Source organism: Camelus dromedarius, chromosome 3 (assembly GCF_036321535.1).
Source record: "Camelus dromedarius isolate mCamDro1 chromosome 3, mCamDro1.pat, whole genome shotgun sequence".
NCBI classification, from domain to species: domain Eukaryota; kingdom Metazoa; phylum Chordata; class Mammalia; order Artiodactyla; family Camelidae; genus Camelus; species Camelus dromedarius.
The window spans coordinates 26716249-26736117 of record NC_087438.1 but is presented as its reverse complement, the minus strand read 5'-3'; the positions used below and the strand labels follow the sequence as shown (position 1 = coordinate 26736117).

Here is a 19869-nt window from a genome sequence, read left to right as displayed (position 1 = left end):
CTCCAAGCTTCCTTTTTGGGTGCACTGATCACAGTTCTCAATTCCACTGCCTGCAGTCAAGGTCACACAATACAATGAGGAAGGGAAACCGGTACCTTCTGGATGCTCCCACTGAATGGCCTGAGGATGCCCGAGTTTTTCTTCACGTCATCGTAATTGGGGACCCCACCAATGAAAATATCTGAGTTGCACTTAATCTGGGTGAAGCCTCCCTGCCAACAGAGTCAGAACAAAACACGGTATAACTTCAGAAAAGATGGTTAAGATTACCAAATGTGCTTTTGGTTCCCTGTTAGGGAACTCACGGTAAAGACAGTCTCAAGACCCATCATGACAGTCTGGTTTGATCTTTGCGTTGTTTTGCATTGCTACTTACCACCTGTTTGAATGTGTGTAAATTAATGGACATTTCTGAGACTCAGTTTCATCAGCTAGGAAATGGGAGTCATCACGTCACACCTCACAGATGTGTGGTGACGAATGCAGTAGACTGCTCCATCAGCAGGACCCCTCCCTGCAGGAAGACTGCCTCCAACCTGTCCATCTCAGGTGGGGCCATGTAACTTGCTTTGGTCAATAAAACATGAGAAGAAGAGCAATCAATCGCTTCTGGGCAGAGGCTGTCAGAGCCAGGAGTGGTTCACCATGCCCTCTTCCCCCGCCCCCTGTTTCTTCAGCCTGGGTCTCAGATTAAAGCTGCAGCTGACCATTGATGGACATGTAACACGAGTAAGACATAAGCTCTTATTATAAGCTGCTGATACTTTGGGCTTGTGTGTGCCCAACTAGAGCACAGTCCAGCCTGTCCTGGCAGCTGAGATCCCACTGATTTAACCCTGCCCAGAGGTGGATGCAAAATCAGCATTCCAGCGTAGCAGCTGTTACTGCAATCACTAAGGGTAAAGATAGAACCTCTTTAGGCCAAGAGGAAGGGCAAGCATGGGGGTGGGGGCAGGCATTCCTTGTTATCAAATACAAGGGGCAGAGAAGCTTTTTTCAGATTCTCAGAGAATTCCCCAATTGTCAATCCCCAAGGACTTCCCTTGCTTCCGGTCGTTTCACCAGCCTAAACTCCAGTGGCTGGGCCAGATAACATGCCGTGTGTGATATTTAGTATCTAACCTCCTTCAACATGAGTCCTAAGCAAAATGTTAAAATATTCTAAGATAACATACAGAAATAAATTAAAATTTGAGATCTCTGGGACGTACATGCTTTGGGTAATGTAAGTTATTGTCTCCTTTTGATTTATGGTCAACAGAAATACAAATAGTAGCAGCATTTAACTATTTATTAATTAACCCAAATGTTATTGGGTACCTACCGTCTCCCAGGTACTACGTGCTGCACAAACCACAGTTAATAATGAAGACCAGGTCCCTGCCCTCCAGAGGCTTACACTGAGGGGAGTACAGGCAAGTAAATGAGCAGGTGGGATCAGCCCTGTGAGGACCGCCAGGTGACCATGGGTACATCTGGCAGAGAGGAGGTGTCCTACACTCGACCCTAGACACAGGGAGCAGGGAGGTAGATGAGGAAGAGTTAGAAGTATCGAAACTGGATGAAGCCAGGGCTTGGAAGGAATGTAGGCACAGGGCAGAGGTAAGGAGGGACCAGGTCACACATGGATAGAAATTTGCAATTCACCCCAAAAGCAATGCGTTTTTAGCAGGAGAGAGAATAGTCAGATCTGTGTTTTAATATCACTGGCCAGAAGGAGGAGAATGGATCTGGGGTCCAGTGGAGATGGAGAAGGGGAGACAGGCAGAGCAGAGAGGAGGATGCCCCATCTAGGGGAGCTCACGGTGGCCCGGTCCAGCCAGGTAGCAGCAGAGAGGTTTGGGATTAGGCAGACCAAATTGCCTTTCATCAATGGCCTTTGGGCAGCCTTGAGGCTTCTTACTTAACTAGTAGGGGAAGTGAGGAGGTCATCAAATAAGAGCTTTCAGCAATTCTTGCGGCCAGAGGGAATATGGAACCAGGCAGGAGCTGTCAGCACACACCCACAGGCACCATCTCAATCCTGTCCTGAAACTAAAATACTATGAGGAAAGGAGGAAGATTGCAGGGTCAAAGAGATTTCAGAGAAGCAGGCTGTTTTGAAAAAACCTGGAGTTGCTTGGTGGCATCCAGTGAAGGGGGCGGGGTCTTGTGGGGTGAGAGCCCTTTTGGCAGCTCATCAGAATCCTCCCCCGCCACCTTCCTGTGGCCCAGAGGCAGGGCTGCAGCTGCCTCACCCACGCGGGGCTGCAGGAGAGAAGCCAACAGACCCCACCAACATGGGCTGCTCTGGACTCAGGCTACGTGACCAGATCTGCCACCTCCGTTCGGCTGGAAGTGGTTGGAAAACCTGAGTAAAGCCCCAGCTTGGGGTTTCCTGAGGCTCTGGGAAGCACCGCCTCTCCTCTGAGTCCCGCAGAGAGAGCTCAGCTCAACTTGGGCTGTTGGTATTTCTCCATGTAGCCAGCAGAGCAGTCCCACGTCTGTGTGGTCGGGACGCTTAGGGGCTGGGTAAGAGAAAACCCCAGTGGGACCCTCTAATCCCTGCCCCCACGGTCTCTAAACTCCAAGACCACGGCCCCGGTCAGCCTCGCCTTTGAACATGGCGTGGACAGCTGGGGAGAAGAACCCCCTGGCGGGAGATCTGATGGAGGCTCAACTCACCGAGATCAGGCTGGGGGCCTTCCCACTCGTGTCTAAATTAGGGCGGCCTCATGGGAACCAGCCCTCAAACGCCCACAGAATAGCCCCGCCTTCCCTCCACCTGTTTACCCTGCTTTCCAGCGGGCAGCCCTCCACTCAGCTCCATCTGTTCAAAAGGCCAATAAAGAGACGGGACACTGGTTCTACTATACTGGCTAATTCTCACTCACTGGAGAGGTAGTTAACAGAACCCGAGGTGTGCCTTTCGCCTTAGTGCTACCGCGTCACTGTAGGTTCCCAGTGGCACCTGCTGCGTCCTGAGGAGTTCCTTACTTATTATCAAAGGCCTTTCCCCTGCTATTGACAGACACCCCCATCCTTAGTGTTTGTTACTGTTTTACAGATGTTTGTAGCTAAGGCCTAGAGAGATACGATGCTTTTTTGAATTTAAGTCAACACACAGGCAGATCTACTCTTGTGAGCCTCTAATCCTGTCTTGGACTAAAGTCAGCTGTTGTATCGGAAGTGACACCATTTCTGGACTGTACCAGAAGTGACACCCATTCTCCCTTTAAAATCTATTTTCCTTTATCCATTTTCCTTCCTTCCTTTCTTCCACAAATACACATGGGGCATTTTCTAAGGGCGCTCCCCTCCTGAAGCAGAACTCAGTTTGGGATTCTTCTAACTCCCTAGGAGGTCTGGTTCTGACAGGACCTCTCACCGCTGCTGGCCCTGAACCTGGCTTCCCAACCTGTGTGTCCCTCTTTCTTCTACCTTCCTCAACCAAATACCTCTTTCCCCATCAAAAGTCCCCTTTCCTTCCTTTTCTTCTACCAATTCATTTTCTTATCAGAACCCCCGCATTCATCCACGCCCTCCTTCAATCACACCCTCCTTCAATCTTGTGATGCACATAATGAAGACTGCGGAGAGTTAAAATACTGGCAAATCTAAAGCCCCTTTTGTTTTTAAGGGTCTGTAAATTGTGTGTGTGTGCAGAATCCTAGTAGGTTATAGTTTAAAGCAAATCTTATCTCTCTTTAAAAATGTCATTTTCCTTTGGACATGACCTTGGAAATAAAATCATGGATGAAAGTTATAGACTTGAGTAGAAATTCTGAGCTCTTGAGGTCACAACAGTACACTATTAGCAATCATAATAAGTAAGGCCACAGAGCGCCACCCATGCGCCAGGCTCTGCTGTGTTTTATAAGTACAGCTATTGTAATTCTCACAGCTCTAGGAAGCAACACTGTCATTATCATGAGCCTGGGAGGTCAGGTGACTGGTCTGAGTTCACACTGCTGGTAGATAATGGAGCTGGATTTTGAACCCTGGGAAACCAGGAGTCTGGTTTCAGAGTCTGTGTTCTAGTCAGACGTGTGACCGCCACATCGCTGGCCCCGCCTAGGAGCCTGTGTGCTGAGCACCACATTACACACCGACGTGGACAAAGGCAGGGGGTTGGCGGGGAGGCGTGGGGGTGGCAGGCAGTTTTCCAAGTGCTACACTTGTGTTGGCTCACTTAATCGTGACAACCACCATGTGGGGCCTCTACTAGTAGCCTCCCTAACCACAGGTGATGAATGGCAAAGCAACTGGCCCAGTGGGGAGCTCGGGGTTTAGCCAGGCAGACTGGTGCCGGAGCCCACGTGTTTAACTATTATGCTGCTGCTTTTGTCTCCAAGACAGGAAGAAAACAGTTACCCTGCTCACACGAGCCATCCCATCGGGAGGTGATGTCCTCCTTACCTCTGCCATTCCCTCTACCACCTTCTGCTTATCCACCTGTAAGATGCCGTTCTTCGCTGTGCGAGACACGTGCAGCTCATGCCAGTGGCCCAGGGTGAGGGGCTCTTCACTCCTGCGGAAGAAAGGAAACTGAGCATGGGTTAGCATCACTGGCGTTATGGATAATGTCCATCAGCCTCGTTCTGATGAAATATGCCAACCTTGTGCACCTCACTCTGCTCAGCAGAGAAAACCGTCGTTCCTCCTTGGGAAACGCAGCAGTGCTGTCTCCATTTATTGGACTCCTTCATGGTAGGAGGAATGCATTTATTATTTTACTTAGTCCTTACAACAAGCCTGAAATGTGGGTAGGATTAGCCTGGTTTTCAAGATCAGGGGTGACATGAGGGTAAAATGTGATCAGAGCTGCACACAATCTTTGAAGAAGAGAAAATTATATGAGCTATGGTGGGAAACAGATTGCTGGATGTACTGATGTCTGCAGCATCCTTTGAAATGTATAAAAAATAAGATGGATGGATGGACAGGGGAGTATAAGGGTGAACAGATAAGGCAAATACAGCAAAATGTTAATTATCGACTACAGGTGGTGGGTATAAGGATGTACACCATACAATTCTTTCAACTTTTCTGTATTTAAAATTTTTTTCATAATGAAATGTTGCAGGGGGACAGAGTCCCTGTTGTCTGATATTGTGAAAAGGATGAAAAGTACTTTAAAAATTCAATTATTAATTCAAAATGGAAACACTTGAAGTTTAAATGGTATCAATAGGAGTTTAACATGGTACGTTTTACAATGAAATGTGCAGAGAGGGTAATTATTGCATTTGTATTTCTGATGATATATGTACAGTTCCTGGCCTTCACTGAACCTCCCGATTTATTTTTTGGTCCTGGATCATCTTTAGAAACCTGTCAGGAATACCAATGGGCACAATTATTGAAAGGTCTCCACCTCCTCACTTGATTTTTTGCTCTGGCAAATGCTTTTGTGATTTGTCCTTAGCAATTAGAATTTAATCACCTTGGCTCAATCAATAGGCAATAAAGAAACCAGCGGCCCTCTGGCAGCAGCCCGTCTCCGTAATAACTAATGGCGCCCGCGCCCGTTCTCATCCTGAAGAGGTCACTCCCTGTCAATGCACTGCCTCCCTCAGCACGGTGATATTGATCAAGGCCATCATGAGCTCATTTCAGTTGTCTCGATTTCTGAATCAAGTTCATAATAAATTAGACCACCTTATCCTTTTCCTAAAGTTAAAATGCTTTGGCCAACCCACAGCTTCCTGGAGTTCAGGCTTTCACTGAATTGTCTTCATGAAGCAGGAAGTCTTTGAAATGGTTTTCAAAATACTCATCCTCCACAGGGTCGCCTGGAAGACTAACCATGATCAGGGCTGTCAGTTACACTAACCGTGAACAGTGTTGTTGGTTACACTGGAGAGGGGATGGCACGAGGGAGCAGATGACAGTCTGCTCCCTGGAAATTCAGCTCTGTTCTCCTTTTCATCAAACCTGATATTCAAGAATTCTTTTTCCAGGTACCTTTCCTGACTGGCAGGGAAGCAATAACTTATGTTTAAAAAAAATTGAAAACACCTCTTCTCGAAAATAGACACAGAATTATAAAAGAGAAAAATGCTGGATGTCTAAGGTTCCAGATGTCTGGGACCCCACAGCTGGAGCTGCCTCCACAGAGGTGCAGGGAGCAGGGGGCAACTGTGCAGGAGGAGGGCTGAGGAGCCCCGACCCTCCCCAGCTCTTTCTGGTCGTTCCTTATCCAGGAAGAAGCCATTTGAAAGTACAAGGTGATATTCAAGGTGTCTTCCTTTCTCAACTTGACAAATAGTTCTAAGCAAATTGCTTAGATTGTGTTGCATAATCATATGTAAATTGAATCAATTAAGTACCTACCAAAGTTGTCTTGAGACATAGGATGTTTTTGCATAACCAGAAGTACAAAAGTGTTTGTCCATTCCCCAAGGTGGGAGGTGTCACTGATGTGTAGGAATTCAGCCTTAAGAACAAAAATGAACTGTCCTTTTTAAGAGCTGTTGAAACCCAACGCAGCATTTCCCATCAGCCATGAAAAATAGTCAGCAATTAAGGGCAACGTATGATTGTGACATCTCACTGACAAACTTTCTAGAAATGACAGTCTAGCAATATGAGTTGTGACCGAATACATCCCACAATTTCCTTTAAAATAACAGTGACAAAGACTGATTTCCTGCTGCAGGGCACCACTGAACACAACATCGTAGTGAGTTTCAAAAGAGAAGAAATCACAAATGTAGGAACAGGAATCATGTCTGCTTGGATTAGCAGGCGGCTGGCTTGAAGGTAAAAGCTCCCATGGGAGGCACACAGGAGACATAAACAAATAAGAAAAACGCCTGCACCTCCCACCTGCAGGCTCTGAGGGGTTCACAAAGATACTGCCACACGGTACGGGAACGATCGATCTGCTAAATAAGTGAATAGTGCAAACTGGATAACAGGAGGAAAGTTTAACAACTCAGAACCAGGTCTGCAGACACCAGTAAGTACTTTGGAAATGCCTCGTTACTGCCATGCTGTAGAAACCACTCATTTCACAGGCTTCTTGGGCACATTGGTCAGGGCCGGGTCTTTGCGATTGCTGCTAATTCACTGTCAGTTTTCCCCTATGGAGAACACTAAGAGCCATGCTAAGTAACCAGTTACCATGAAAGAAATAGTGCAAAAGGAAAGTCAAAATGTAAAGGGAGGTCACCAAGGACGTTTCTGTGCGTTCAGTTTCTATTAGCACTTTTTCACTAGTTGTCATGTATTTGACACTCGGGGCAAGGGGCTGATTAGTGACAGTTTACCAAGTTTTTGATGATTGCATCACGTGATCTCAGGTGAAAAGGAAGATGGTTTACCCCTGTCCGAAGCCAGCCCATTTTCCAGAGTTCAAAGCAGAGATTCGCTACCTGCTGGCTAGTTATTTGAGGAAAGGAATCCTTGCCAGCAGGAGAGCATGCCATCTGTATGCATCAGGACTGTGCAGGGAAGACGGGAAGAGTGCAAGATAGGAGACGATAAATTTGTCTTTTTCCAAAGCAGCTGTTGTTTGGCTTTTGGGAGGAAGCAGCCCCTGAAGGTCTTAGCCCTTACCTGAGAACACCAGTCCCAGAGCCACAGTCAAAGCGGAACTCCACGTGGCCCCCTGCCATGTTGATGGACAGGAAGTCTTTGCTGCCCGTGTCATAGCTGTACAGGAGGACGCCATCACCCGAGTCTGGCCGAAATGTAATCTCAAACTCCATGAAGGAAAGGTAATGCCGGGGCTCCAGTGGCCAGGGTGTGGTGGCGTAGGACCTCAGAGACTCTCTGAACTGAGGTATGGTCAAGGTGAAAGCTGCAGAAACAAGCATGGGGTTAGAAATCCCTCCGCGCCAGAGCTAGCTGTGTTCTTTTCCTCCTGGGTATAGAGCTGAGCTATACTTCTCGGCTGCTCTGGAGGGAGTGGCTGGTATAACTGAGTTCTGGCCGATGGAAGGTGTGTGGGTATGTTACACAGAGCTCCAGGTCTGGCCCCTACAGCTTCCCTCCACCCCCCATCTCTCTCCCCTCACCAGCTGGCTGGATGCAGGACTCGATGGAGGATTCAAAGGCCCCAGCAGAGCCACTGGAAGGCAGGCCCCTGTGTCACTATGGAGCAGAGCCACCCCCTCCCACCTCTGCCCTGCAGTGATGTGAGCAAGGATCAACTTTATTATGTTAGGCTGCGGAAATATGAAGATGGTGTGTAATAGCTTTGGCTGACTCTGACTCACAACACCTTTTTCTAGATGACAAGAGATTTGAGATTACACAGTGTTAAAAATCTTTTCCCCAGAGTGGTGTCTTAGGTCTAACTCTGAATTGCTGGTACAAAAGTTAAAACATGTTCCACTCTGCTGGGTTTTTCCAAAATCTTTTAAATATTTAACATCTTCCACTATTATATGTGTGTATTTGTGTGTGCATGTGTGTTTACATGTATATGTATACATATACGTGTATATATATGTATTTTAATATAATCAATATATATAGCATTGAGAGGTGGGATACTTCAGCACAGTACAAGAAAAACAGAAGCAACAGCATGATCACTGTTAAGGTTTCTGTGTATCCCTTCCCAGCATTTTCTCTGAAACTATCAGATATTCTAAGGCGCGTGAGCTGTGAATGCTTCAAAGTCCGATACAAACCACACAAATGGAGGCTTTTCAAAGTTATCTGAGGGCCAAGAAGAGCCCACCTAAGCATGGACCAGGAACATCTTCAAATGAACTTGTCTTTGGCTTGTTCGACACTCTGACACTTAAAAACACTCCAACGTGGTTTTAAAAAAAGAAAGAAAAAAAAAAGAGAGAGTGAAGACCAATCCCATAGAAATGTATGAGGCTCTGCTAAAAGCATTGATGAGAAATTACGCCGACGTGAATTAACAATGCAGACAGAAATTGCCATCATTTGCTTCTTTCTCACCATCTTCACAGTGGCGACCTCTAAATCCCAGGGGACACAGGCAAATGTAGGAGTCGGCTTTGCTTGCTGTGCAGGTGCCACCGTTGATGCACGAGGCTTCATCACAGATCCCGCTGCTGCATTCCCCTAGACACAGAGCGGGAATTACAAAGCCGATTCATCGCGGGAGCCTGTCCAAGGCTACGGAGCTGACCGCGCCAACAGCTCACGGTCCTGAATACATACAGTTCCCTCCCCACTCCTGTTGATTGGCGCCTCTGCACAACTGCAAACCAGCTTTCAGGAGGAGTGGAACCTTCCCTTCATTTTAATTTGATTTAATTTGATTCCTCTGAGGAGGAGCCACAGAGACTTGTTAAAACATGGTGGACATGGTAAATCCAATAATAAATTACTGGGCAATGTGATGACCCTTGACAGGGAGGACTGAGTTATTTCTGCTGTAATTCATCTTGCTGTCATTCCCACAAGAGTGTGTTTCAACCCCTCCAATGTCAGCAGTGTTTATGTTAAAAGTGTTATCGTTTGTGTGGCCTCAATTACCTTAAGTGCTGCCGCCTTGTTGGGTGAAAGTTGAGGCAAGCCAGATCAGCCCAGAAGGAGTTAGGAGCCTTGTCTGAGCTTATTAACAGGCTTGGGTTGTGACTCCTCTGTCTCGAGCAGGCAGCGGGGAGGGAGGGCTCCATTGTACCTTAGCGGGGGCTCCAGAATCCCCATGTCTAAGCTCAACATTACAGCCTTATGAGGGGCAGGGCAGCGACCAGAAGTAAAAGGTGCTGAAAGGTTCAGTATCAGATGGGTCAGTTCTCTTGACCAAACAGGTATTAGAGAGACCCGTAAAGGCTATACACGGTCATTTTGAAGTGGAGATCACCCAATGAATGAAAACAAATGGACCTGAGCGGGGCTGCTTTCCTTCTCCTTCTCCGCCCTTCCTTCTCTCCTCGTGTACAAGAAACAAACTAGACTGCTGGGCCGCAACCCGGCCCGGAACTACGTAGGTGAGTACAAAGCACCTGTTCTCGGGACTGAGCAAAGGGAAGGCATCTCTGATTGAGCCGTGAGGGGTCCAGCTCTGCACCCCGAAGTCTCCACTGAGACGCCCGCAGGAGCCAGCAGCCGCCCTGCTGTGAGATGTGGACCCCTTGTGGCCCGACTGTGTCATCTCACCGGTCATCTGTGAGATGACACAGTCATCTGAGCCAGGCTTTTTTTGAACTGAGCCAGGCTTTTCTTTTTCTAAAGCCTGCTTGGGAGGAGGGGGAGGGCTCGGCACACTGTGTACCCAAGAGAGGAGACTGACCTCAGGAACTGACATCAGAATTTAAAGCCTTCCCAGGTGGCTTGCCACTCTGGCCGGGTGCACTGGCCTCTGTGAATTCCCACTGGGGGCCACTGCAATTTTAGGCAGAAGTGACCTAAGGTGGTCTTTTTTTTTTCCCCCTCAGCCCTGAGAACACTGCCAGCATTCACAGCCTCTATAGAAAAGCTGATTTTAATTTGGAGAGCCAAGCTCTCACAGGTCCCTAGACTCCCCCAATTTCTGTGGGCTGAGGGTCTTTCTCAGAGAAGGACTGCTCCCACAGGAAGAAGTGGGGTTCTTGGGTTATTTTAGACACACATGTTAAAATTATTTTGCAGATTTGCTTTATAACTATTTTTTATAGGTGGGAGTTGGGTGGAGGGGCAGGGCTGGAAGTAAGCCAGCGTTGTTTAGCTGATGAAGGCAGTGTCTCAGCGGCAAGATTCAGTGGGCGATGGTATGCAAGATAGACTGTGAGTGGTGGGGGTGGGAAGGAGGAGAGAAATCCTTTGGGGACGGGGCTAGATACGGTGAGGGCAGAGGAGATGGAGAGAAAGAATCAAAGAGACACAGGACAAGAAGGAACAGCCAGTTCATCCTAGAGTTTGAAGTTGAGGAAAACTCCAGCCTAACCTCCAGGTTTCTAGCTTGGAAGACCGCAAGGAGAGCGGCAGGAGTAAAGACATGAGGGAGGCTGTGAACAGGAACTGGTGTCTGAGGAACAGAGGAGGAGTTGGTGTTCATTCGATTTGCGCAACAGGTGATGGGGGAAACTGAGCCCCAGGGCAGGAAAGGACCCTGCCCACAGGTGAGGGCTGGAGGGGCAGCGGCAACGTGGGGGTGATGCTGACCCAAAGAACAGGTGGGCTCCTTGAGAGAAGACAAGGTGGAGGGGCCCCCTGGAACTCCTGGGGAACCAAAGAAGGTTGAGGAGGCAGCAGAGAAGACAAAAGGAGAACAGACTGAGGGCCCAGAGGACCCAGACAGGGCGGGTTCCTGGAGGCTCAGGGAGGACCAGGAGCAAAGAGAGAAGTCAAGTTGATACCACCAAGAGGTCCAGGAGGAGTTTGCAAAGAGTGAACTGCTCAGAAATACAGGAGAGCAGTTTCGAAGTGCGGTAGAAGGCTGAACCCATCATAGGAGGTCCAGACAGGGGGCCTGGAAGGGTGCCAGCCAGAGTCAGGGCTTGAAAGAGAGGAGGGAGGTCCTCAGGGTTCCTGAATCAGAAGGGTCCAGGGTCACACAAACCTGGCACTGGTTTGAGCTGGAGAGGACCTGAGTGGGCGTGAATACGCTAGAGCAGGGGATTCATGAATTTTGATGGGAAAAATATTCATCTTTATTTTCCATGATTTCTGAGTGGACATGAGTAGTTTCATCAATTATGAATGGAAACAACAAACCTCCAATATTAGCAATTCTTGTGAACTGTGACCAACAGACCTGAGAATGGTGTGAATCACTTTCCATTTGCTGCAGACAGAGATATCTATCACTTATCGTGAAAATATCATTTATGCTCATTGCTACTTTGGAAGCATGGTAGTTACTGCTCCCACCATTAAAGAATCCTGTTCTTTAACGCTTTATGAGAAAGCACATATGTTACTATGATAACAAAACTTCATTGTACTGCTTTGTTTCAATATAATTGTTTCCTACCATGTACATTATTACCTGCCTCCTGTGAAGAGGTCTGTAGGCTTCACCAAGTTGCTAAAGGGGTCCATGGCTCACAAAAGGTTAAGAATCCTTGAGTTACTGAGAAGAGACAGTCCCGACAGCAAGGTCCCAGGGACACAGGGAAGGATGGGTGCCAAACGGAGATGAACAGGGTAGTTCCAGGGAGGAGGAAACCCTTCATCTCTGAGAGGAGGAGGAAGGGGGCGCAAGATCATGTGTATAAGGGTCTGGCAGGACCGCATCATAAATATAGAAGATAACTTTTATTGACACTCACACCCACTATATACCATTTGTCGTGTAGGTTTATGCAAGATAATGAAGTAAGGGGAAGAAGAGACATCAGGCTCCCGAGGAGGGAAGAGAAGGTGGAACATGGTGGGGCAGGATACACTAAGGAGACCGTTGACAGTGAGCAGCCTCCCTGCCCCTCCTCCCCCAATCCAGCCCAATAACGAGGCTTATCTATTTCCCCTCCTAAACATCTGTCAGATCTGCCACCACTACCACCCTGGATCAAACCACCATTATCTCTGATCACGACTACTGCACAGCCTCCCAGCTGGTCCACGTGCACACCATGAAGATCCCTTCCAATAAGCTGCCTATGATCAAAGGGATCTTTTCAAAACACCAACTAGATCGTGAGACCCACCTCCCCCTCATACTCTCATTTCCTCTGCCTGGAAGGCACTTCCATTTCTGCTCTGCTATTTAACTCCTGCTCTTGCTTCAGATATCAACCTCACAGCGCATCCTCAGAAATGCTTTTCCTGACCCCCAGCCTATAAATCCCCCCATCATACACTAGTACTGCACCATCACTTCCCCGCTGTAACACTTACTCTGAATTGTAATTTTACATTTATTTGTGTGATGATTATTTGACTAATTTGCTCTCTCCTCGTGGCAGGTACATGAGGAATGTGCTGGGATCCTGTTTACCTTGTTCATTCCTTTCTCCCCAGCACTCAGCACTGTGACCAGCACTACACAGGATCTTAAATAAGTATTTCCTGCAGAAAGATGAGTAAGAGAGTGACAAGGCATACTGAGACCCATGGCCACTGCAGACTTCTTGAGTCTCAAAGAACTTGGGAAGCTGACTCTGTGACCTTGCTCCAGCAGGGAGTGGAGAACCAAGGCAGGATTGGAAAAAATGAATGGTGGTGGTTTAGGTCTGAGAATTTGGGTGGAAATAATAAAAGAAAAGGCTGGGCCAGAGAATGCAAAATTTCACTGAGATTGCTGACTATTCTAGAATGTGAGTTCAGAGAGAGTCCAATAGATGGAAATAGTCCAGTGAAGGAGATGAAGTGGGAGGGGATGAGTAATGAAAGGCCCCTTGGAAACAGGTTTAGTAAGAGTGGGGAGGTGGGACAGAGAAAAAATTGTAGTTGAAGATCGCAATACCAAGTTCAAGATCAGACCTAGGAGTCGTGACGTGCCACTGTGGTCACCCTCTTCCAGAAGCCTGTATCTCCACCAAAAATGCACCGCTGTTTGCAAGAGTTCAGTCTCCCCCGGGGTGAGACTGCATTTAACTTATAAGAACTCGAATCATTTCAGGAAGACTCACAGAAAGGAAAGCAAGGATGAAGGGTGAGGAAGGACAGCCAGCCCCGTTCTTGTACCTCGGGGGGTGGAGAAATAGGGAAAAATAAAAGAAAGGCCATGTGACCAAGGCCTGCCATTAAGTTTCATAGAAATTGAATAATCCAGTTGCTGCCCCCAGGGAGCCCAGAGCCAGCAAGGTGGCCCTCCTTATCCATCTGCTCAATGGAGAGGTTGGTATTGCACCGAAGGAGAATTTAAAATGCTGTCAAGAAATCAGCCTTTGCTCAACTTTGTAACTTCTTAACTACCTGTGAGAGGTTACTGCAGCCTCAAGACTGCCAAATCTGTCCTGCAGGGCTGTTTCCCTGTCAGTTCAAAGAAGAGAGAAGAAGCAACTTTTCCCCTGTGGATGGGTGGAGTCAATATTAATGACATTAACAATAGGAAATATTCACAACACGTTTGCTATTTGCAAGGCTTTATTCTAAGTTCTTTACATGCACCACAGTGCATCTAGACAAATCATCTTATATGAGGCATACTATATATAGATGGGGAACCCAAGTCCCTAAAAGGTTAAGTGATTTACCAAATCCAGGCAATCTGCCTTCAGAGTGCTGGCTCTTCAATACCACAAGAGATGGCTATTGGAACCAGTGGCTCTTAACGTTCTGATTTCCCAGAAGAGGAATTTTGGAGACATTATCCTACCACACTGGGTGCCTTTCTAATAGTTTTAGTCATTACGGTTGTTTGTTTGCTTTGACTAAATGATCAACTGAGGAAAAAAGTCACGTAGGGAATAACATGTGGCTAGTAATCATTTTCTTTTAAGCAAACTCTCTCTTTTGTCATTCTAACAATGGTATCACCTTTTGGAGTTAGAAGGGTAGAAGGAAGCAATTCAAAGGCAGTTTGGGAGCCTTTGATGTGGTAGATGTGGGTAAAAGGGCAGGTGCTGGAGCCAGACGGCTGAGGTCACCACTTACCAGCTCGGCCACTTACTAGCTGTGTGACCTTGGGCAAATTACTTAACTGTTCTGTATCACCAGCTCTCATCTGCAAACACTAAGGCTAATCTTAGCACCTACTCTATAGGAATACTGAGAAGATTAAAGCAGTTTAAAATGGTGGCTAACTGTAGTAGGTGCTCAACTAACATTAGGTATAAAACAAACAAATAAATAAAACAAACCTGGAGTTTGAGTATTGAATCCTAGCTCTGATCCAGGAATGGAGAGAGGGAGGGATAGGTTCATATATGGCAAAGCAAATGTGGCAAAATGTTAGTGGTAGAATCTAGGCAGTGGGTACATGGTGTTCACCAAGTGTTCTTTCAAAATAACACCTTGAAGATGGTGAAAAAAGTGACCCAAGGAAAGGACCTGCTATTTATTGCCCAAACAATGTCATATGAGGATGTGATGTTCAGAATTGTGGCACCATCTTGGAATTACATGTGAAAAGCAGGAGAACCAAAGAGACACGAACCGGGGTTCTGATATCATTGCGTCACTGTTAGGGGCTGAACTGTGTCCTCCCAAAATGCGTAGGTTGAAGCTCTTACTCCCGACGTGACTATAATTGGAGACAGGGCCTTTGAGGAGGTAATTAAGGTTAAATGAGGTCATGGGAGTGGGCCCTAATCTAATCTGACTGGTGTCCTTCTAAGAACAGGGAGAGACAGCAGGGATTCAAGCACAGATAAAAGGTTGCGTGAGGACACAGTGAGAAGGTGGCCGGCCATCTGCAAGCCAAGGAGAGAGGCCTCAGGAGAAACCAAATCTGCCAACACCTTGATCTTGGACTTCTAGCCTCTGAAACTGTGAGGAAATAAGTTCCTGTTGTTTAAAACACCCAGCCTGTGGTATTTTGTTATGACAGCCCTCGCTGACTAAAACAGACACTGCATTAACCAACCTTAGAATTATCTATCTGCTGCCTTCTGTGATGGAATAAATGTCCTTATTGCTTCAAAAACAATCCTAGTCTTTTCAACAAATGGTACTAGAACTGGACATCCTACCAAAAAAAAGTGAATCACCCTTCACAAAAATTAACTCAACGTGGATCACAGACTTAAATGTAAACATAAAACTACAAAATTCCTAGAAGATGGCATGGGTGAAAACTTAGATGACCTTGAATAAAGCGATGATTTTTTAGATACAACACCAAAAGCATGACCCTTGAGGGAATAATTGATAAGCTGGACTTCATTAAAATGAAAAACCTCTACTCTGTAAGAGACAATGTCAAAAGGATGAGAAGACAAGCCATAGACTGGGAGAAGATATTTTCAAAAGACACATCTGATAAAGGACTGTTTCCCAAAATGTGTAAAGAACTCTTAAAACTCAACAATAAGAAAACAAACAACCTGATTTAAAAATGGGCCAAAGACCTTAACAGACACCTCACCAAAGAAGACATACAGAAGGCAAACAAGCATGCGAAAAGATGCTCACATTATTTACTCACCAGGGAAATGCAAATTACAGCAAGATTTCACTACACACCTTTTAGAATGGCCGAAATATGGGACACTGACAACATCCAATGCTAACAAGGATGTGGAGCAATAGGAACTCTCATTCGTTCATGGTGGGAATGCAAAATGGAGCAGTCACTCTAGAGCACAGTTTGGGGGTTTCTTACAGAACTAAACATACTCTTACTGTATGATCCAGCGATCATGCTCCCTGGTATATACCCCAAAGAGGTGAAAATTTATGTCCACACAAAAATCTGAACATGGATGTTTATAGCAGCTTTATTCATAATTGACTTGGAAGCAACCAAGATGTCTTTCAGCAGGTGAACAGATGAACTGTGGTAGATCCAGGTAATGAAATATTATTCAGTGCTAAAAAGAAATGAGCTATCAAGGCATGAAAAGGCATGGAGGAAACTTAGATGCATATTACTAACTGAAGGAAGCCAATCTTTGAAGGCTCTGTAATGTATGATTCTAACTATATGACATTCTGGAAAAGGCAAAAACTATAAAGAACATAAAAAGATCAGTGGTTGCCAGGGGTTTGGGATGGGGTGAAAAGAGAGATGAACAGGCAGGACAGAGAGGATTCTTAGGGCAGTGAAAGTATTCTGTATAATACCATAATATGGATATATGCTATTAAACACTTGTCCAAGCCCATAGAATAAAAAACATTATAAATGAACCATAATGTAAACTCTGGATTTTGAGTGATGATGATGATGTGTCAATGGGTTCATCAATTGTAACAAATGTGTAACAAATCCCTCTGGTGGGGGGTGCTGATAGGGGGAGGGGGGTCCTCTTCAGGTGTGGAGGCCAAGGGCATATGGGAAATCTCTGTACCTTCCCCTCAATTTTGCTGTGAACCTTAAACTACTCAAAAAAATAAAGTCTTATTAAAGTCTTAATTTAAAAAAAGGAAAATAGGAAAAAATCCTAGTTCTGCCCTATTTTGGATAAGTTCTTTAATTTTACAAACCCCAGTGCCTTCATGCATAAAATAAATATAATAGTTTCTGTCTCCTGGAGTTAGTGTCAGGAGTAAACGAGAAGGCATTTAAGACGTGTTTGGCACAGTGGTCACAGATTAGAATGTGCCCATTTCTTTTAGAAGCAGAGAGTGTACGAAAGATGTTTTTACATTATTGTGTTGGCTCCTCCACTGGACTGGGCGAGGCAGGGTGAAAGGACTGAACTGCTGTTGCCTTGGAAGATGAGACCACTCCACGTTCCACAAAGGGGGCAACGATGGCAGCAGGACACCACCGAGGGTCTGATGCACAGCTGGTATGATTTGCATGTCTTGATGTTCATATTCAAGGTCATCATTCTGCAGGGCACCAAGCTCACCCTGTAAGTCCACCTCCCTCCTGAAGCTCTGCATTAACCATCCACCTAGGGTTGCAGCCCATGAAGCTGCTCCCCTCCCCGGCCCAAACCAGAAAGGCAATCCCACAAGAGTACCCCGCCCACTGGGCAACCCCTTACCTACATCGGCCCCGCTGAGTGCTTTCCCCAGTGGCCAGGGCCTCAAGTCCATTCTCTTCCCGTTAACAGTGAGTGACTGCACACAGCCTTGAAAGCCTCGATTTGTCCCGGTTGCTCTCACCAACCAGTAAGCACTGGGAGCCCCACCGACATAGAGAGGTGTCCGGAAGGTAATTTTACTGTACTGGCCCTTTAAGAAAGATGGAAACCACAACTCACTAAGCCAAGTCAAAAGCTAAAACATAACAGATTTTCATGAGGGACATGGTTAAGATGCAGTTTGTAGCCCCAGTGTTTTCTTCCATCCATATTTATCTTTAAGTCATTACCCTACTGGAAAATTAAACCCACAGTTAACTATAGGAAACTCAGAGTGCTTCTCAGGGGGTTGGTGTTACGAGAAAGGATGATTTTGGAATGCTTAGAAGGGAAGGGAAGGTAGGTCAGAGCCAAGAGCAACCCAACAGGCAGTGTATTATGCTGGGCATCCAAAAAAAAAACAACGTTCTCTTTCCAGTCCTGACACCAATTTACCGTGTATCTTGGATGGGTCATAGGGCTATTCTGTGTCTCAAAAGAATAATAATAATACTAATTTTGTGTGTACATGGGCTAACACTTACCCTTTTTTACCATCCTAGTCACCTTTATACTATATCCCGCAAAAGGCATTTGGGAGGGAGAGGAAAATTGCCAAGACTGAGGTTGCAAAATATTTTCAAATTTGCTCATGGATACAGTTTTTTTTTTTTAAGTGTTATCATAGCTACATAGGGTCATTTCCAATCTTAGACCAAACCACAATCTGGATTGTATATTTTGAGGTTCCAAAATACAGAGCTGAACATTAGGTGGGACAAAATTAAGGTGCCCTTTGTTATTTGTTTTTGTGTCACAGAAATGTCTCATTTGTTTGGATTAAAGGGTATAGAAGGAGGTTGGGAAAAGGTTTGCTGCCGGAAGTTAGAAAACTTTCAGAATGTAAACCACTGAAATGTAATCTTTACCCTTTATACTTTTGTTATCAACAAGTAAAACATCTAACCATTGCTTTATCTTTTCTAATGAATAGATAAGAATCTTTATAAACAGTATATTAAATATGAGCTAGGCAGCTTTAAAACACTTACCATGGATTTCCAGGATTAATTATTTGCCAGCCACCAGCATAGAGCTTTTGTTAGATGAATTGAGTCCCCTGTTGGCTTATTTCATCAAGATCCTCAGGATTTACTCCTTCTGGATCCCATATTCACCCCCTGGCCCTGTTCCCTGATCCAGGACCACAGCAGGAGCCTGACAGCTCAATCCCTTCCTCCTTTTCTGAAGTGTCAAGTGCATTGTTGGGGTGGGTGCTTCCTCTGAGGCTCCTTTCACAACACCTCATCAGTAGTCTTCGAGTCTGGCCTTTACCTTCCTCCAAAGAGGGGGTTGTCTTTGGGCCCCTGGAACCTGCTTTGCCTGCCTATGCAAACAGCTGGTGGTGCCCTGGAGTTTGCATTCCCCCAGCACAGCCCTTAACAGTTTGTAATTGGGTGCTTAAGTGTGAAAGTCCAATTCCCTTACTTTGGGTTGGGATCACTCTGAGGTACTATTAACATTCCAGAGCTCCCCTGTGGGATCAGGCTGAAGCCAGACCTATGAACTTTGCCTGAGATCTTACTCTTGCTGACTTCCACCCTGTCCCTTTCCATCTTAATCCCCTCCCTTACAAGTTTCCTGTGGGAGAATTTTCTTAATGCATCATTTGCACAGTACTCCTTATCCCAGGTCTGTTTTGGGGAAACCCTGACTTAAAACAGAGTATCTCCCAAGAGAGTTTATTAAACATTCCACATTGGCAGTCCTGCTTATACAACTTGCTTAGCAAGTCCTAGTAGTAGAGAGGTAGATGTTGCCCTGAGTATCCATAAAATTAAATGCTTACAATTAATTCTTGTATTCATTAAAATCATTGACTCCAAATGCAATCCTCTCTGAGGATTAGAGTCACCATCACAATTAGAGCACTGCAAATTATAACACTAGAATAGAACAGGATTATTGCCTCCCTTTTTCTAGATGCTATACCTCTATTAATGTGACCCATAATTTCTTTAGCTTGTTGTTACCACATGGCCCTATTTATTAGCCTTTATTGAATTTCCTTGTTTTAAACCATAAGACACTTTCAAATGTGTTGCTTCTGTTACAGCTTCTCCATCCTGTATTCATGTTAGTATTTTGGACCCAAATTCAAAGCTTCTTTATTTCTATCAAATTTAATTTTAATCACATTAGGCCTATTGTTCTGGCATTTCTGTGACTCTGCAGTTCACTTTTCTGGTCTTTTCCTTCCTTAGGAATATATGCATATATGCATAAGTGATCTTCTTGGATTTACATTCACTCTATTTGGATTCCTTCAAAACCAGTGGGATCCAAATGAATG

At 45.7% G+C, this 19869-nt stretch overlaps 1 protein-coding gene across 1 annotated transcript in view; it reads right to left on the bottom strand.

Annotated features, from left to right (window-relative positions):
• Positions 1–19869, bottom strand: part of EGFLAM (EGF like, fibronectin type III and laminin G domains) — a 161832-nt gene that overhangs the window by 25157 nt on the left and 116806 nt on the right. Inside the window, exons 13-17 of the mRNA XM_031444189.2 lie at positions 17439–17628; positions 8905–9030; positions 7543–7786; positions 4399–4510; positions 96–212 (exon numbers count right to left, since the gene is read on the bottom strand). Coding sequence (XP_031300049.2) covers positions 96–212; positions 4399–4510; positions 7543–7786; positions 8905–9030; positions 17439–17628 — 789 coding nt within the window. The remainder of the gene's footprint in view (positions 1–95; positions 213–4398; positions 4511–7542; positions 7787–8904; positions 9031–17438; positions 17629–19869) is intronic.